Here is a 20,526-nt window from a genome sequence, read left to right on the forward strand (position 1 = left end):
GTGTTCAAAAAGCGCGTAGACAAGGCACTTCAGGACATGGTTTAGTGGGCATGGTTGACAGTTGGATTTGATGATCTTGAAGATCTTTTCCAACCGAAATGATTCTATGATTCTAATTACTTTGCTGTTTACAATGTAATCAGTAGATCTTGATGCCACATAAAATTGAGACAAATGATAATATTTCGCTATATCCATTCTTAGCTCTCAAGCCTTTTTTCCAAGGGTCTTTGGAAAAAAGCAGATTGTGTATTTTTACAGATGAGAAACGCTTAATTTCATCAAAGGACTTGTTCAGAGTTGCACAGGTTATAGCAAGATTACCCATATTGGCTGTGTTCTAGTTTGGCCATGAGTTTGCAGAGATGAGCTCTGAACCAGTTGTGTCTGCACTCCCCAGGGCAGAGCTTGTGTGTGAGCCTCATCGCTCTGTGTTGAGTTTCTCAGTGTGGAAACTGGCTGGCTGGAGGCTGAAGCAAAAAAGGGACCTGATGTCCAGGCAGAGTGGATGGATGGCCAAGGAATTTGGGTTCAACTCTAACCTTGGCTGTGAAGTCATCTGTCAATAAAAGGGTGTGCTGTTGTGGCGGGTTGACCCTGGCTGAATGCCAGGTGCCCACCACAGCCGTTCTATCACTCCCCCCTCCTCCTTCTGGACAGGGGAGAGAAAATACAACAAAGGGCTCGTGAGTTGAGATAAGGACAGGAGAGATCACTCACCAATTACTGTCACAGGCAAAACAGACTCAGCTTGGGGAAAATTAGCTAAATTTATTACAAATCAACCAGATTAGGGCAATGAGAAATAAAACCAAATCTCAGAACACCTTTCCTCCACCCTTCCCTTCTTCCTGGGCACAACTTCACTCCCATATTCTCTACCTACCACCCCCAGTGGCGCAGGGGGACGGGGAATGGGGTTTACGGTCAGTTCATCACACATTATTTCTGCCGCTTCATCCTCCTCAGGGGCAGGACTCATCACACGCTTCCCCTGCTCCAGCATGGGGTCCCTCCCATGGGAGACAGTCCTCCACGAACTTCACCAGCATGGGTCCCTTCCACGGCATGCAGTGCTTCAGGAGTACACTGCTCCAGCGTGGGTCCCCCATGGGGTCACAAGTCCTGCCAGAAAACCTGCTCTGTGGGTTCCTCTCTCCATGGGTCCGCAGGTCCTGCCAGGAGCCTGCTCCAGCACAGGCTTCCCACAGGGTCACAGCCTCCTTCGGGAACCCACCTGCTCCGGCATGGGGTCCTCCCTGGGCTGCAGGTGGATATCTGCTCCACCGTGGACCTCCATGGGCTGCAGGGGGACAGCCTGCCTCACCATGGTCTTCACCACGGGCTGCAGGGGAATCTCTGCTCCGGTGCCTGGAGCATCTCCTCCCCCTCCTTCTTCACTGACCTGGGGGTCTGCAGGGTTGTTTCTCTTACATGTTCTCACTCTCTCTCCAGCTGCTGTTTCTGTCTCTGTCCCACAACTTTTTTTCCTTCTTAAAAATGTTATCACAGAGGCGTTACCTCAATCACTGATGGGCTCGGCCTTGGCCGGCGGCGGGTCCATCTTAGAGCCGGCTGGTATTGGCTCTGTCGGACACAGGGGAAGCTTCCAGCAGCTTCTCACAGAAGCCACCCCTGTAACCCCCTCACTACCAAAACCTTGCCACACAAAGCCAATACAGAAACGGAGAGAACACTGCTTGGCCTACTTTAGTACTGTATGCTCAAAAAGTTAGTACTGTATAAATGAGGGTAGTATTTAAAGAGATGCTGGCTAGAGCAACAAAGCAGAAACTCATCAACTTTGTATAGTGCATAAGTGAATTAATATTTAGATCAGAATGAACTTTTTTCCATTCTCATGATATTTTACAATGATATACATTCTCACATGAGGATGAATCTTCCCCCACAGGTACATTTATATGAAACAAGCACCAGCCCGTTTCCCCATCTCTGTACCGATACAAATATAGCCAGGTGGCACACAGGACAGGTATTCAAATCTAGTGCAACAGAAACACTGTAGTGCAGCCTTGTTTTAAGACCATTTATTAAAGTACAAAATCCAGAGCATATTGGAAGTGTTCTTTACAATCAGATGTTTCCCGTTGCTGAAGATGTGTCCTGTTGCTGAATGACTTTTCCCTTCCCATAAAGGGAATAAGTTTGAACTTTGAATCTGGGTTTCCTGTCAGTTGCAGACAGCACTGAACTGAAACTCTTCATATGGTTTGCTTGCCAAAACTTGCAGTCCCTGTTATTTACTGCTGTTAGCTTGCACATCTGTGATTAGGAAGTGTGCCTGTGCTGTGTGTGTTGTCTTTATATATTCCTCATCTTAGATATTGAAAATGTTAGAATAAAGCTGCTCAAACAATACACTTGAGATTGTAATTTCTTGTGGCATTTAAGCATGGGAACACTAGTGATTGTTTTTCACGGAGTATGTATGCAGGAGTTGAGATTGCTAGTAGGAGTGTCTTCCATATGTTTCCTTTGACCTTCACTGATGCTGTGTGAAGTGGTGCATGTAGGAGATGTCATAATTAGTGCCTTGAGTTTTGAATAAAGAATTTGAGTAACTCAGAGATCCTTGAGGCTGTGGTGCAGAAGATGTTCTTGTAGTGACTGGTGCTCTTAACACAGAGTCATCTCACACTCAGAAAAAGGTGGAGAAGTAGGAAAATGAATTGTACTATAGAAGGAAGAGCTTAATAAAGCGGAATAAACCAAGCAGTGGGTGGGAACACAACGTTAATGCAAAAGCAGGATACTTAATAAATTAGTAGGACGGTATTTGTCATTAGACTGAATAAATTACTTAGCCCTTCCCTAAATCTGTCTTCAGCAAGTAAAACAAAGCATTAGGAAGTGAAGGGTGCCCTGTCAAGTAATTTATAAGTGCGGGCAGTTGTTCTTGTGTTTCACCAAATCTGAGGAAGGATGTTCATACTTTAGGTATCTAAGCAAGATCTCTGTGAAATAGGACTGAAATTATTTAGTTCCCTTCAATTCCTTGGATATAAGAATCATCCAGAATGTTGTGTAGTTGTAGTAAGAATGGGGTTTTTTCCAAATATTTTTTCTTTGGGGCAGGGGATGTTCTGAGACAGATCTTGCCAAATGAATCCCAACAGTAGTGTGTTTTCTGAAAGTGGCACTGCTTTTGTGAGCTTCATTTTCTGACTAGATGAAACGTAAGGATAGTTTTTGTTATAGATAGAATAGATAGAATTTGCCTTTTCATCACTAAGTTATGAAGAGTTTTGCGCATTAAGTGTTCCTTCTCCGTTATATGTCATGTTATAGAATATTGATCTCAAACAGGAAATAAATTTTGATGGCTATTGGGATGTTTGATGCTATCCTTTTCAGTACTCAGCTGAAAAAGGGAGACAGCTGAATCACAGACCCTTTTCTTCATGGGTCTTCTAATTCTGTGGTAAAAAAGCAGCACCTAAAATCTTCCTTTTCATTCTGACTCTGAATCACAATTATATTCTTTAATGTTGTTACTGCAGTTGCCATCCCCAGTCCAGGTTATATCTGGTCTCCAATCAAGCTCCGGAGGTGGAAATTATATTGAATGTTATTGAATATAGGTTGCAGTTCTGCAGGAGTCCATCAGAGTATCTGGAGAGCAGGGGTATGGAATGAGAAACTTAACAGTGATCATGCATATAAGAAAGCAGTGCAGACCTCAGAGCTTGAGTCTTTGCATGGGGATGTGCCAAATTACAGCCTTATGTTGCAATGTATTATTGTATTCCCTGTTTGGCTTGGTCTGTGGAGCGCATTACTGTAATGGTATGTGGTATCAAGGCTGTGTTAAGCCTTTATTATTAAACGCTTATAACTCCTGTGGGACCGATGCTTTGTGGTTTCTCAGGACCACTTCCAAAGCAGCATGCAATCATTTTTTTTTTTTTTAACCGATTTTATTTTTTAAAAATTTTTTTCCTGGGGAAGTTGGTTTATTGCTAAAGTCTGGTTTGGGGTTTTTTGGTTGGGGTTTTTTTGGTGGTTTTTTTTTGGTTTTGGTTTTGGGTTTTTTTTTAAAGGCTAAGATAAGTTATTGGTTCAGCTTCTTTGGTTTCCAATAGGATGAGACAAATATCTATAAATCTTTGCAGGGATAATCTGTAAAAAGCAAAAAAAGTTAGTGGCTTCTTAGAGGGATTTACTGTAAAAGTCTTAACTGAAATTCTGAAACAGCATATAATAAACATACAGGTTATATAGTTCTTGATTAAATGTGGATTATATTTGCTGTTCTTATTCTGTGTTGCCACTGCTTATTTTCAGTTTGTATATTGCATTTTCATCAATGATGAAATCAAAGCAAGGGCAGTATTTGCATTGGAAGTTGGTCCATGTATTTGCTCTTACATGATTTCAGGAACTTGACACAATTGGGCTTTAAGAGCTGTTTCCACACATCTCTCGTGTGCAGTACCCATGCATGATATTAAATGTTTATCCTATGGTGTCTATATCTCTTTCTTGGCAGTATGAAACTTCAGATGTTTTCCAACATGGCCTTGTTTCTCTCTGTCTCTTAAAAATCTGCACTTTGTTGGTCAGGATCATTGCTCCTTTATGAAGACCCAAATCTTCATTTATTTTTCTGTTCAGAGACTAGAATAGTGGAAAAGATATGGTAATCTGTAAGGAATAGCAGTTAAATAGTTATCACTTGTCTAGAAATGCCTAGACCTAAGGTGCACAATATATGCAGCAAGGTGAGTAATTTAATTTACCTGTGTTGGGGACAGGGGAGTGTGGTGCAGATTTATCCAGGCCCTGAGAAAGCTCACGGTTAACAAAACAAACAGCAGGATTTGCAGGAGACCTAAGATGGGGGACACTAGAGTGGAAAGGGGTGTGTGCATGTGAAGAGATAAGGGGTCACCGACACTTGAAGTGCATCCCTTGCCTTGAAATACAATCAATGCTCACACCTGGGTGGCTTATCTAGACTGTGGTTTAAGTGCAGCAACAAATGTAGCCACCTCAGATTTGCAGGATTTTTGCTTCAGGACACGACTGTGCAAATCCAATTGTGTTCCTTCAAAGGCAAGCTCAGCTCTACATCCAGTATAGACCATTGTTGGAACAGAGTTTAAATTTTTCCCAGAGCAGGATTGAGCCTCTCTGCACAGTCTGTCTTGTAGCTCCTGGTTCCTGAACCAAATGGGATCCTTGTGTTTGTTCCATTGCAGTGAGCTCTCCTGGAAGAGGGGTCTCATATGGCACTCTTCCACTCTCCAAAAGGGCTGTGATGGAGCACATTCAGGTAGCCCTGCACAGCACTGTTTTTGGGGGGATGATGGAGCAGATTCATGTGTTGGTCCAATTTTTCATGCTTTATCTGGATGGTGGATGGGTGGGGGAAATGACCCAGAGCGTTGGTCCCAATGCAGCTTTGACCCAAAGTTGACACAAAGTGACCCAAAGCAGCTTTGCAGTCTGGCTAGTGAGGTCTCAGCCATTATTATTCCTGGCACTGAGTGCTTTCTAAATAAGTTGAGTGTTTCTGCTGTCTTTGCTTCTTCTGATGGGTTGGATCAGATCCAGAATTGCATTTCGATTTTGCTGTATCTTGTTTTTTTTTTTTCTTTTCTTTTTTTAAACTGCTGTAGCCACTGAAAAAATGATTGTAGCTAACATGAAAACAGATGTAAAAGGCTGGCATTGTGGTGTGTGCAGCCTTAAGCTGTGCATATTGGCAAGTTATCTGGTGTCAGATTTCATGATTTGGGCATAAAGGCTGCTCTTCAGTTAAGAAGGTAGTAGAAAAAACATGTAAGCTATTTTATGGAAGTAGGTAGCTGAAAGGTTCGGGACTGCTACTTCAGACATAAACACTTGTTGGCACCTAAAGTAAGGGTGCATGTAACTGGGTATGTTTTACATTGTGTCTTATTAAGTTTTGAAAGACAGAGCCTTTGAAGATTGCCTTTGAAAGATAGAGTGGACTCAGGGGCTTGCGGGGGGAAGGCACTGGGCACAGACTGAACAGCCACTTTGTCTCTGGAAAAAATAGTCCAGAAAGCCGGGAGGATTTTGAACTGAGTGACGACTGAAGAGATTTGAAGCTAGAAGCAAAGAAACTTTTCTTCTTATGTTCGTGGAAGCAGGACTCAGTGTATTTGCAAATAAATCTGGCTTGCCTCAAAGAAATGCTTATCTCCATCAACTTCTGACAAAAATAACCTGTAGCTCTGAATTTGGCTGAATGTGAATAGCTGATTGGGTAGAAGAAAGGTGACGTGATTATCTTCTCAGCCTTTTCAAGTTTATAGCTTCTTCCCTTTTGAAGTGTTTAATGCCGGAAATAAACACAGTGTTTTAATAAAGATCCATGGTTTGTGAAATTACTTGTGGGGCCGGATGGGGAGTTGACTGTAATACAGGTTATTCGCAGTGAATTTGATGTTGAAACTGTGAAACTAATAGTCACATGGAGGACTGGATTGGAAAAGGGAGCTCACATGCTTACTCTGCTTGTAATTTTTTTTTGTTTATAGGAGGAAGATAATGTTCTCAGTTAAGGGAATGAAACGTTATACTATTTTTGTGGGCTGCAATAATGGTATTAATTTGGTGCTTGCAATGCTTTTCAGCCGTTCTTAGATAAGTGCTAATATTTCATGTGCAGTGTTTGAATGCAAAATATATTGCAGGAAAATGAACAACATTTAAATTTGGCATTAACTACAAAGCAATACTTTATGTTGATAAAAATCTCAACAATTTTTTAAAAGTAGAGCCCCACAGAGATACTTCAGAATTAATTGATGGCAGATGAATTTAACGCAGTTAAAATGAATTAAAGCCCTTGCTATTTAGAATAATATAAAGATGTCTGAATTTTATTCCCAAAAGAGGAAATACAGTTGTTAAGTCCAGATGGATTTTTATTTTTATTGGAATAAGTTTTGAGACTAGTAATAATCTTTCTTCCCCCCCCCCATGTTACTACCATAGTGTTGGATCTGGGACAGCACAGACCTGCTTTTTAAAAATTGTTTTAAATCCAGTTAAATGAACAGTTTTATTGTGTTTATTTTGAAAATTAGCACTTTCTTATTGAATTTGTAAGAATTGGAAAATAAGCACGAGGATGATATACAGTACAGAAAAGCCAAGGGCTCAGTCCCATGTAAAGTTATTGTCAGCTGAAATGTGGTAACTGTCAATGTCTGCGACTGTAGCCTGCCCAAATGTAAGGTGATGCAGCGGGAGCTTAACCTCTTTTCAGCATGCTAAAACTGATTGTACTTTGGCTTTTTACCTTGTGCTAAGGGCTTGCACCAAGGTAGCTGCTGTGGTGCTGCAAAGGATGTCTGATCAGCTGATCACAGCTGAGGCCTAAGTTACAAAGAGAGACTTTAAGGGATTCAATCTTTTCCTTTAGCTGAAGATGAAAGGCAGTTCTGCTATTGCTGTCAGTTTAAAGCTGCTCATTCCATAAAATTATTAATCCTATCCTGGTGGTTTGTTCTTTGCTGTGTTTTACCCATTGACAAATTGTCTTTAAGTTCTGGGCCCAATTCTGCTCCACTGGTGGTGGAGTAGAATTCAGTAGAGTTTCTCCTTCAGTTGGGATTGACATCAAAATGGATGGCAAACCAGGAGGCTTACTTCCAAAATAAGTGTTGGTTTGTTTCAAGTAAGAATAAAGCTGGAAAAAAACTCCACCATTGAGCCTGGTACCATATTGCAGCTCCACTTGGAACAGAATATCAAATTATTACTGATAAATTTTGCAAACAGGTTCTAGGCTGGGAGAGTGGTATATGAAGAAAATTAATGACTAATAAAGGGGTCTGGATCATGGGGTGAGCTAAGTGCAAGCAGGCAGTAAGGGTTTCTATGTGGCCAAATGTCAAGTTGCACATATAAAAACTAGGAACTGTGAACCATAATTGAAGCAAAGTGTGCCCCATCGTATGAAACAGTGACTAAAAGTATTGGGCGTTAACTGGTGAGCAAGAGTTGTCATTGCGATCATGGATAAAAGCGCTATTGTGATCCCCAGATGGCAAAATAAAATTGGTATTGAGTAGAGAGGTTATATTTTCTTGATACGTGGCACATATGCTGCAAAGGTGAAGGATATTGATAAATTGAAATGCATTTAGCTGGGGAGCCACTAGTGTGAGTAAAAATTGGAAAACATGGTGAGAACTTCAAGGAGCACAAAATACTGGGCTTAGCAAACAGTGTCAGGGAAGAGCTGATTGTAACAGGCGAGTCCCTTAAGTGGGGATAAAATATTGATGATACATTTGATAAGGAAAAGGTCTCCAGTCTAGCAGTCAAAAGCATATTATGATTCAGTTTTGGAAAGGTCAACCAAGCTTACTGGGAATAAAATGAAATTATTTTCAATAAATTGTAGCTACTTCGTTGGGTAATGACATCATGATCTGTTGCATACTCCAGCATTTTGCCTTTGCTGGATGCCTGTTGGTTTGTCTGGCTGGTGAAGAAGTTGTTCTGCTTCCTGGTGGAAGGGAGCATAAGGAGTTGTTTAAGCAAAATAACCAGAAATGTTACAGCAAGAAATGGTGCTAAGAAAAAGGGGAAAATGAACTTGTACTCTTGTGTTACAGATTCAGTGGTTCTTTCCTTTGACTCCGTTGGACATACAATAGGCTCAGGTACAACATTGCCTTCTTCTCTATCTCCCACCTCGTGACAAGGCTTCTACTTAATTGGACATGGTAGCCATGTTGGGAGGCAGGTCACTGAGTCAGACTTTCGTGGGAATCAACCATCTAGCCAAAGTGGGTAAACAGGTCCTTTCCTAAGTGTAGTGGAAGTATTAAGGGTCTTAGTGTGACATGAGGATTAACATGTGGGACCCCTTCCATTACCCAGCAAGGCAGATGACCTGGACGTGTTACATGCGTTAGTGATGCGGTTTGTGCTTCTTTTCTCATGTGAAAGGCATTAAGATGATGTCATCCACCAGCTGAAGAAAAACTGTTCCATGCTACTAGGAGAGTTTCTCAGCTAAACAAACAGTTGAGTTATTTGGGAAAAGACATCAGGAATGCTTCCAGGAAGGAGAAGGCGAAAAGTCGTAGCTAAACAAATAGGGCTGAAAACTGTTTTTTGGGTGGAGATCAACCAGCATTATCGAACCCCAGGGTGAATCCTGCCCAATCTAATTTCCTTTGGAACCTGAGTGTGGCCTTCAATTAAACTGAACCAGAAATCAAAAATTCTTTTGTGTTGGGGGCACTTCATGAAGCCAGTAACTATCCATTTGGCTATGTGTAATACACGAGCTGTAGCCAAGGCGCACCATAGTGAGCACGATACTTGATGAAATTCAGTTTACAGCATATGTATAATGATAGATGAAGTGCAGGGGAAAGGCTAAGAATTACTCTTATAACTTAAAACCCCTTAACACTTAAAAGATGGGGGTATTTACTATCTTGCAGAAAAGTAAAAATAATCCAAGTGAAAGTTTTATATTTTATCTTGTTCACTAGCCTTTCCTCTTAGGTTGATAGGGGAAACATGCTGCCTTCCAACATAGCACCTGTCTTCTGCCTGCACAGTATGAAAGAGAGCCTGCTGCCTGACACTAACAGCAAAGCTTGAACTCAGATTTCCAATTTACTAACCCCCGAACTAGTGGCAGTAACTTGCTTTGTTTACGACACCCCAAATGCTTTCTGCTCTCCCTGCATCTTCTCTAAAACTTCTATGAAGAAATGGATCTATTGTGAGTGCATGGTCTGATGTGGGAGTATCTCTAGGGTGCTGAGTGCAGAGTGGATATGTTGTTGTATTTATGGGGTGAAGAGACCCTCGGTTAACTCCCTTCTACTAATTAATATCAGTCATAACTGAAGTGTGGTGTTGCCTGCCTCCTTCTGTATTGGGTGATGGTTTCTTTAGTCTGCAAAAGTAGGGGGGAGGTTACATAGGTTTGAGATACGAAATCTGTGAGTAAAATTCAGGGAAATATTTTGATTACAGCTGAGTATGTCTGCATCATCATACCTACACTGGAGTTGTGCTGGATTGATGTTGGTACAGCTAAGACCAGAATTTGTCCTGGAGTAAAACTTTTAAATATTACCTACTATGGATTTTCTTTGTCCTAATGCTATTTTGGCTTCTAACTGATGTGAAAACAGTTAACCCTGTGGATAGCTTCCAGTGCAGGGTATCTGTGGAGTTAATCATAAATGTTGTGTATACTACCAATAGGGTGGTAAACTTAGTTATGAAACATAGTTCAACTGCTCCGTGTCTTTTGGAGTTATGTTAATATGGAGGGTGGGAGACAAGCTAATGTAAGCTAATGGCCTGCCTGGGTCTGTTTTAAAAGCACTGGTCTTTGTTCTGCTTTTATATTGCGACTCAGGCTTGGTTTGGTTAGGAATAAGACAGTAAAATTTGATCTTTTGTAAACCCTTCCACTGCAACAAGATTGAATTTCTTCATTGAAGAAATATGAAGAAAAATCATATATTTGAGAAGGGAGGCTCAGAAATGTCCAAGAGAGCTGTATGCTTATTGCTTTCATATTTAGTACTCTGCACCCACTGTGCTGCAAACTTGAACTTGCTCTGAACTGATATGTGTAATAAGATGTCAAGATGTGTGATGTCTATCCAACTGAGGGATAGCTTTCCTTGTTGAACAGGAAGGAGAGAGAGAAAAACTGTGGCCATTGTGCTTCCGCTGTCCATCCCATCTCACCTTGCTGCAGACCCAGGAAAAGACAGAGCCCAGAAAGAACCCACAGAAACAATGGCAGCTCCAGGCCCAGCCATTCCTAGTAGGTGATGTTTCAGGTTGGGGTAAGAAGGCACTAAAGTGACGTACTTTGAAACATAAAAATACATATACATTTTTCTTTATTAGTCAGAATTAAACAGCTGTGAATAATAGTCTTCCTGTTAAGACTTCATGCTGCTCACAACTAGTACTCATTGACTTAATTTGCCTATTAAACAGCTTCTTAGAATTGCTCTTTTGTAATTGTTAATTGTGCCATGTGAGGGGCAATGTCTTGTTGCAGCTTCTGTATTTTATTTGAATCAACTGTTTGTCCTTATCTTGGTTTTCCCTTAACTCTTTGTCCCACGTGCAAATCTCAGTTTTCAGGGAGGCTGGAAATCTGTCCTAATGTATCTCAGATTAATGACACTCTCTAGGTTATTCTGGATAAACTTTCTGAACTGAGTGCTCAGAAGATCATTTGGCTATGGAGCTTGAAGTACTGCTTCATAGAAGATTATTAGCCTAGAGGACATGAGAATCAAATATGCTTGGAGTGAGACTGAACTGTCTGAGGTTCGTGCAGTGGTCTAGCCTTCACAGGTCCAGATGTTTTTGTGATTCTCTTCATGACTGCCCCTTCCCTTGAAAGAAAGTTTGAGCAGCAAAGATAAATGTTTGATGTGATGTCTATGCCAGTGTTTCAGCTGAAACTATTTCAGAAAGGAGAGTGTCATGCTCTGAACTTGGGAAACATTAAGCAGGACACAGAGTGTTTGAGGAGACCTAGATTTCATTCACTTGCCGTAGACAGCTAGTACTTTTTTTTTTTTTTTTTTTTCCTTGCTTCTCTGGTTGCTTTGTTTTACTTCGTTGCTAGCAAATCAAACACTAAACTTTGAAAGTCAGATTTATACCCCTGCTATTTTTGTTCAAGACTTTTTCTGCCTCCTGTGTCTGAGAGCAAGCAAGTTAAATTTTTCTTCTCTAAGCCTCATTAGCATAAGAGCGCATTGAATGTGCAACATTCCCATCTGCTAATGTGCTTGCTGGAAATACTGAGGTTCTAAATACATTATGACTGTAGGCTTACACTGTTAGACATATTTGATTGCAGTACTGGCCACCAGTTGTATAGCAGTTGTTCTCACTGCAGGCTTAAAACGCAATAGTTCTAACATCTCAAGCATCCAAGCATTATCTAGGTCTTGCTCAAATTGTTTGAATATTTTAACTTTTTTGTTGTTGTTGCTTTTTTCTTTTCAATTTAATTCTTAAATCTTATAAAAGGTTTGGCTTGACTTACGCAAAGAAAATGGAGCTTTCAAAATTTGGTTTAGAGTAGCGTATCAGCTGTGGCTCATGTGCTTGTGAAAGCCCACATGCAAGACCATGCTTCCAGATGCTGAGTTCACAATGATAGTGAAGTAATCGTCTGAGAGTTTAAATCCATGCTTTCTTAGGAGTTTGCTGTTAGTAATTCCTTATGCTAAAGTCCTTAACCATTTTGGGAGAAACTGTGAGAACTTAAGGAAGCTTTCTCTGTTTCCTTCAGCTGCTGAAGGTGATCAGATAACCATTTTGTGAAGGATGAAAAGAACCCTATGTTTGTCCTCCTAAATACAATTCCAGAGTGAATTTGGTGACTACTTTCTTGCATTTTGGATGGAGAGTGGTATGGATGGAGGCCAGGAATGGGAATTTAACTGAAATCGTCAGGTATCAAATTGGTAGAATACTGACAGATTCCTAGCATGAGAGAAAAACATTGGTGACTTGCAGAAGATCACTTGCTGTTCTTTGGCTTTCTCAGTGAGAATCTGGTAGTATAGGTGGCTACAATTACAAACTCTGATCTTTCCCAGATTTCTAGGTTAGTGGTAATTTAGATATTATGTTAATTAATAGAATTTGTGAGGCTCTGGTAGATGTTCTTGGTTTCAGGAAAACAATTTTAATTTATGGTCGGAGCTGATGTGGTTCTAGTGTGTTGCGTTTTTCTTGTTGGGGTTTCTTCCCCCTAATTGCATTTCTGACTGTCTTAATGCTACGTGGTAGTGATGGGAAAGGAGAGGTGAACTTATTGTGCTGCATTTTTCTCCATTCCTGTAAAGTAGAAAATAAATGGGAAAGATTATATATTTTTTCTGCTGGTTTTAGTGGCTTTATTCTGCAAAAATGCTTTTCCCTTTTCATTTTTGATTAATGAAGTTCTCTTCATTCTTTATTTCTTTGAGCTGTAGACTGTGGGAGCTGCTTGAATCTTTGCCAGTGACTGTCATGTATCGGTTGCATAGTCCTTATGTGACTTTGCCAGCATGTTCAGTATCATCATCTGTCTTCTTATTAATGCTCTGTTCCTTCAATTGAAAATACAGCTGTGAATGAGTTGAGGTGCAAATGCCAAGACGTGGCTTAAAGAATTCTCGAAATAAAAATATTTTAATGGGATTTTTCTCTTATCGTGTGGCATCTCTCTGCATCAAGTCAGTACATCTTGTAAGTCACTAAAAGCCAATATAGATTACTGTTTTGTTAATATTGTTCTTGACTTTTATTAGGAAATACGATACAATTTCTAAAATAAAGAATATGCCAGAAGATTCAGGCAGCATTAATGCCATTAACCAAGTGGATACTTGGTAGTAAATGAAACAACTGTTTATTTAGCAAAGGTTGCAATCTGGCTTTAAACAGATGTCTCCCTTGGAAACGAAAAAGGGCATATGCAGTTCATAGGAGGAAATTTTTCATCTTCCTACTGGAGTCTTTAATAAATTCAGCTTAAAGCAGTCAGTTGCTTTTCTGCTGTTGGAGGTTGCTATAGGTTTTTTTTAGGAAAAAAATTGTAAGGAGTTTTATAGTCCCTGTTAAGGTAACCAGAGCCTTTTAAAATGTAATATGCTTGAATGACCTCTTTTTTGTTTTACTATACCTATTTTGGAGGTAAGACAAGCAAGGAAAAGACTTTCCTGATGGATGACCCATACAGCACTATCAGCAAGTGATTGCTTATTTGTTCTTTCTGTGCCTGGGGGATGAATAATGTAGTTGCAGTGTCTAATGAAGGAGACCCCTCTGGTGTATTGCTTTCCTCAGGCTGTAAAGCTGGGCCAGATGTCTTTGGGGGCCCCCATCAGGGATTACAGGGGGGGAAAAAAAACACCTCGAAGGTATAGAGCTGGAAATTACTTCCTTTTGCTGCTAAATCTGAAACAATAAGTAGTATCCTCGTGATTTTAGGTGTCACCAGGGCACGCAGGGGTTTGTGACTGGAGACAGATTTCTCTCTTGCCCTCTTTGAACTCACAGGTTTGTATTTCAGTTGTGCTGATAGTGCTTGGTGTATCCGTTTCCATCAAATATGCCTGTATTCATCAGGTGCAGTATTTGGAAAATGAATATTGAGCTTGGTGCAGCAGGATTGGTATCTTTAGATCAGTTTGCACAGTCTATGAACATTTTTAATAGATGTGAAATTCCAAGTTTTGCTGGAGGAGGAGTATTGTTAAGAAAGTTCTTTTGCTCCCCAGAAAAAAAGGAAGTCTAAGTGAGACTACATTAAAAGTTGTTGAAGAATCATTTTTTTTCACACGTGGTGGAAATGTCAAATGGGCAGATAATTCTACGCAGTCGTAGATTGGTGAGGCATGCTTGTAGTACTGGGCTGCAAGGGCTAAGCAGTTATCTTTACAGATATCAGTTCTGTTTCTTCTGTGTATTTTTACAGAGCAGGGAAAGGCACAAGGACTGGGCTTGGTCTTACCAGTATACTTGGGGTTCTCCCTGATGTCACTTGGACAACCTGAAGAAAAAGGCTGTTAAACTTGTATGCAAAAGAGTAAATGGGGGTGAGGAGGAAACTGGAATATAGACGTGCATGCAGTCTATGCAGTACAGTGCTGAGGAGCCCAGGTGGCCTCAGCTTCACCCATTCTGAACTTGACTTTACATTCTTTTTATTTATTTTTTTTTCCAGTTATTTAAATAGCCTCAGAAAATAATGCCTTCATCAGTAAGTTCCATCACTGAAGAGGTTAAAGTGAAAATCCTAAGGAAAGGATGCAACATTAAGTCCTTGTTTGTCCAGTACTTTCACTGTTGCTCAGTAATCCTGAGCAGTATTTTTTTAACCCTGGAAGAAAACCTTTCTTTTGTCCTTTCGTTGCATATGACTTCTTCTCATTAATTCTTTCTTTGTCCTGAGTTCTAGCAGAATTGCTTTACATCAGCTGAACTTTTATAACTGTCCATATGTGTTTTCTTAGTTCAAGGTGAATGTGAGGTGTTTGACCTTTTTCATTGCAGGGTAAGTCATTTTACCTAGCCTTTGCCACAGATACAGAACTTGCATGTGGCCAGTGACCAAGGCTTAGCTCAGTTGGAGCCTCAGTTCCACAGAGACCAAACTGCATTGGACAGGATGAAATGTATCAGGGTGGTCTGAGCTGTTCTTGATAGGACTTCTGTCTCCTGAGTGTCATACTGATTTCTTTGACAAACACAAACATTTTGAATAAAATAGCTGAAATTGAACCTTCTGCCTTCCCTCCTGTACTTGCAATTAACAGTTAAACACAGAGAGCGCTAGAACCGCTAGGCCATCTTTTAAAAAAGTTTAATTTTCTCTTTCTGTGGGAAAAGTTATTTGTACTGTGCTTCTAAGTAGCTAGCTGCTAAAGGAATAGTACTCAAGTCATTGGTGAAATCAGTTATGGGTAGTTTGGAAGGTTAAAACCAGTGAGCCAAGTTAATTCCTGGATTGTTGATTTCAGATTAGTAGCATAAAGGGAAAATTTTGCCCATTTTGCCTGCATATACTATATTGCCTACAGATGCAAAATGCAGTTTGAAAACTTGATGGATATTGTACACTCTGCTTTATGGCTTTTTGGGTGGTCTGCATGGAGTTTACAGACATTCAACAATGCATTTCTCACTTGCTGCCTGGTAGGTGGATTTCTGTTGGATACTTGGGAGAAATTTCCATGCTAATGCCAGCACTGGATTTGGCACAGGATTTGCATCATTTATAGAAATTGCTATGCTTGGCTGTACTTCTGTTCATATAATCCTAATTACATGCTTTATTATGAAATTGTTGTCAGTTATTAGATTCTTACTCAATTCTGATCTTCCTGGAAATGTAGAAATGCATTTTGTTTCTGACCTAAGAAGACCTCTTGTTCTTACAGGGCATGATGAAACTTCATTTCCCATGTTCATTCATTTCTGTGCTTCTGTACACTACTGTACCACATTGTCAGCTGAGATGTGTAGCTTCCTAGCACAAGTGAGTGTGGTCCTTAGATTGCCTTGCTCTCTTTTAATACTGTTGCTTTTATACCTCATGGGCCTTTTAGTCTCTTATGGACTGAAAACGTAAAGCCTTGTTCAGATTCTTCCACGATCTTGCAAAATAAATTCTTTATTACCTTCACTCATTTTTGGCTTTAAAAAAAAAAAAAAAAATTCTATTCCCCACAGCCATATAAATGCCTTGTCTGGAGATTGGGGGGGTCAGACATGGCTGGAGCTGGATCAGACCCACCACCCTGGTTAGATCTGAAGGGAGTTTCCAGAACCACATCCATTGGTAGCTCTGCATTGTGCTTCAGTGCAGAGACCCCCTAATGGGGGGTCATCACGATGATGTTGGCAGAGGCCAACATCACACTGCAGTTATCACAGCCAGCTGGTCCAAGCTAGTTCTTGGTGGAGATGCTGGAGTATTTCTACCTTGTTCTCCCTAGCTGTTTTGTTCAGTTTTCTCTGATGTTCTAGCACTTCTTTATCCCACTGCATGAAAAAGAGGAGAAATGTTTATGTGTATCAGCTTAGTGAGTAAGGCTTTAAACTAAGGTGATGGGAGGTGAAAGCAACCTGTAGGTTAGGGCACAAAGAGGTTACGTGACTGCCAAAGTAGGCTCTTGCAGCTGGTTTTTTCAAAGGATGAAAGGGTAGGAGTGGGATTGCCCCTTTCTCTAGTAGTGAGCTGTGTGATCAGCTCAGTCCATCTCCTGTAATCATCACACCCTGACTATACTGTATTTTAGATTCAGTTGTACTTGTCTTTGATTTAGTGGATCTGTGTTTTATTTTGTTTTAAATTAAATACATAACTCCAGACAAGGATTGCCTTTTCCTGCAGCTGGGCTATGTGTGTTTGACTCTCTCCAGGTATTTGGGGTTTTATCTGTCTTTTGTGAATCCAGACTGCTTCCAGCCAGCACGTGGGCTGCACTGTTGTGTGTCGCAGTGACTTTTGGCCCCTGTATTTGTAGTGACACAGCTAAATGACATTGGAAGTCTGTTAACAAGACTGATTTTTGCTAAAAAGGAAGCTAACTTTTCACCTGTAATTTAGAGGCTCCTAGTGTCTTTCTTGGGGGGCAGCATGTGATGGAGATTCATTTTCAAGCCAATAGTAACGCTGTGACTTCTAGAAGTCCCAGTGAGTGTGAGATGGCCCGTGGTGAGGACAGCAATTCTCTGCCTGCAGTAGTTTGAATGTTTCACCAGCCAGCGAGAGGAAGGAGAATAGATGCTTCTGGTTTGATGTTACAGCCTGAAAGGATAATTTACACTCTACTGAAAATCAAGAACACACCTGTGCAACAAGGCCAAGTGCCGGGTCCTGCACTTGGGTCACAACAACCCCGTGCAGCGCTACAGGCTTGGGGAAGAGTGGCTGGAAAGCTGCCCAGCAGAGAAAGACCTGGGGGTGCTGGTTGACAGCCGGCTGAATATGAGCCGGCAGTGTGCCCAGGTGGCCAAGAAGGCCAACGGCATCCTGGCCTGCATCAGAAATAGTGTGGCCAGCAGGAGCAGGGAGGCGATTGTTCCCCTGTACTCGGCACTGGTGAGGCCGCACCTCGAGTACGGTGTTCAGTTTTGGGCCCCTCACTCCAGGAAAGACATTGAGGTGCTGGAGCGTGTCCAGAGAAGGGCAACCAAGTTGGTGAGGGGCCTGGAGCACAAGTCTTCTGAGGAGCGGCTGAGGGAGCTGGGGCTGTTTAGTTCAGAGAAAAGGAGGCTGAGGGGAGACCTGATCGCTCTCTACAACTACCTGAAAGGGGGGTTGTAGTGGGGTGGGTGCTGGTCTCTTCTGTCAGGTGGCTGGAGATAGAATGAGAGGAAATGGCCTCAAGTTGCGGCAAGGGAGGTTTAGGTTGGATATTAGGAAAAATTTCTTTACTGAGAGGGTTGTCAGGCATTGGAACAGGCTGCCCAGGGAAGTGGTTGAGTCACCATCCCTGGAGGTATTCAAAAAGCGCGTAGACAAGGCACTTCAGGACATGGTTTAGTGGGCATGGTTGACAGTTGGATTTGATGATCTTGAAGATCTTTTCCAACCTAAACAATTCTATGCTTCTGTGATTCTATTCTATGATTCTAGTTTGAAACCAGAAATGTTATTTTGTGTTGTTATACTTCATACATTTTTTTAGAAAGTGCCTGTTGGAAGATAGTTGACATATATAATTTTACAAGATTACTTTATACATCTGTTAGTAATCATCAGTGAACATCAAAAATAACCACTTTAAACCTAGGGAAGATGAAATGCATGCGACAGAAGGTAAATCTTATGAAACACTGCAATGGAGGTATGTCATCTGTAGCATTTAGCATTTAGTATCTGTGTGTTTTCTGGTGCTTTGGTTGCAAAGTTCATGAAGTGCTGAGTTAGTAGAAAGTCCAGGATGTTGTAGTTATGAGGTGATGTATCTCTTATTTAGTTTCTTTTTCTTGTATTTTCTGTTGGGAAGAAGTGAAAGTTAGCTCGAATGGGATAAGACTCATGCCAGGTTGGTCAGTGCCTGTGGATGTTTTTAAAAAAAAAAAAAAAAAAAAAAATAAAAAAAAAAATCTCTGATGCTGTTTGCTCAGTGTGGATGTTGGTTTTGGAAGGAGGAAGCGTTAATAAAAATGGAAGGCTTTTTTTTTTTTTTCTGGAATGGATACCTTCCTATGCATGATGCTACATGCGGAGGAGGTAAGGTTGGACAGGAAATAATTTCTTGTAGGAGGAATAAACTGGGAGGAAGTTATAAGGAAGGCAGCGCATGGAGGAAACACAACTGTCAGTGTGTGGAAGGTGGAGGAGAGATGCACGGGTGCATTTCTAACATCAGGTACAATGGGGATGGTGCGTGGCACGTGGGTGCAGGCAGAGAACAGATAGTATGTGCCAATATCAAGTGCACACATGTTCTGTGAGTTCTGTTACCTAAGTCATGTTAAACATAATTCTTCCCTTGGCTCGGGAATTAAATCTTAATGGGATTGAAATCAGTGGCACAGTTTATGCTGACCTATCTGGTGCAATCGTTTTGTCTTAGGTACGTGTTTAGGCTTTCCTGTTCTGCCAGTAAATGATAGCATGAAAAGCTTTTGATCTTGTTAGGTAAACAACTGCAGCAGAAATTCTGGTGGTGTTTCATAAGGAAAGCAAAATTCTCTATTTCCACTAAGCTCTTTCTAAAAGGCTATGAGAATTCTTTTTCTTCTTGTTTGTATTAATATGTCCTGATCATGAAGCTCTGGAGGGATTATCTTTTACTTCTCTGTTTGTATTGGTTTTTTTATTGTATGGTAGTGAGACCCAGTGGTTCTCAGTGTGAGGAGGCCCGTGAGCTTAACGCAACGCAAGGATACTACACCTTTTGGGGTTTTTTGTGTGTCTTGTGAGTTCTAATAGGGTTTTGGTTTTTTTTTTTTGGATCAAGTATTTGATGTACAAAACCACAATGTATTCAGAGATGCTGAACGCAAAGCTTACTTTATACAGGAGTTACAGATGTTCTGAGTAATAACTTTGTTTCTGTAGCTGTTCCAGGTTGGTGGCATAAACGGTGTCTTTGCCGTTTCCTATATTGAACAACATCAGCTGAACTTGAAGCATTTTTGCCACCGCGAGTGACTTTCTCTTGAAGAGCTGCTTGATTATAAAGTTGTGGGTTGGAATAGACAAGGAACTAAGAAAAATTTCAAAGCTTTATTACGTCAGGACCTAGGAGGAGTGTTTGTCATACAAATTACTGGCAAAATGATTTCTACTGCAAGCAGGAAAACTTTGTATATCACTGTATGCGTGGTTTCAGTAGTGCTTTGTTTTTATGACTACAGATCTCTTGGTTAATTCTAGTGATTTCTAAATTAATGATTACCCACACATTCTCTTGCTTTAGTATTTCCTGGAGATTCAGAAATGTTAGTTTGGGAATACCTTGAAGTAACGATAATCTGTGATAACAGCTGCTAGTGACTGGAAATGACGATATAGCTATTTTCAGTTAGAAATAATTATTGGCCTTCCATAAGCACTTGCTGCTTTTTGGTGCCTTTTGCAGAGGAGACACTTGCAGTTTTTATGATATTGTGTCCCTTGCTTTTGTTTTCCAGAATATGACAAACTGGGCTTTCTCCTGAACCTGGACTCAAAATTGTAAGTAGAACAGTAGGACTCTTGTTTCTGTAGCTACAGATTTCTGTTGTAAGCAACTTTTATGTCATCTGGGCAGTTGGCTCACTGAACTATACTCTTCTACCCGAGACAGCCAAGTCCTGCATCAACCTGGCAATTACGACTTCTTTCCTTACACTAGACTTTGCTGGCCAGCTTGGATTGTGGTTCACTGTCATTAATTCCTTAATGACTGATCAAGAGGCTATAAATGTCCACCTGAAGCCATGACTGTCAGTCTGCTCTAGATAGCCTACTGTTAATCTTCCAAATGAGGAAATAGAAAGCAGGAGGAATGT

General features: G+C 40.9%; 1 protein-coding gene across 5 annotated transcripts in view; it reads left to right on the forward strand.

Annotated features, from left to right (window-relative positions):
- The window catches only part of ST3GAL3 (ST3 beta-galactoside alpha-2,3-sialyltransferase 3), a 198,013-nt gene that overhangs the window by 35,963 nt on the left and 141,524 nt on the right, over positions 1–20,526 (forward strand). The window contains exons 3-5 of one of the 5 annotated variants that reach the window (XM_041127515.1): positions 8,625–8,672; positions 10,682–10,816; positions 20,167–20,209. The exons of 1 other annotated variant lie outside the window; for it this stretch is intronic. In XM_041127515.1, the coding sequence (XP_040983449.1) occupies positions 8,625–8,672; positions 10,682–10,816; positions 20,167–20,209 (226 nt within the window). Of the gene's footprint in view, positions 1–8,624; positions 8,673–10,664; positions 10,821–20,166; positions 20,210–20,526 lie in introns of all 5 variants that reach the window. 3 more of the 5 variants (XM_030032427.2, XM_041127516.1, XM_041127517.1) reach the window with 3 other exon arrangements.

Source organism: Aquila chrysaetos, chromosome 12, assembly GCF_900496995.4.
Source record: "Aquila chrysaetos chrysaetos chromosome 12, bAquChr1.4, whole genome shotgun sequence".
NCBI classification, from domain to species: domain Eukaryota; kingdom Metazoa; phylum Chordata; class Aves; order Accipitriformes; family Accipitridae; genus Aquila; species Aquila chrysaetos.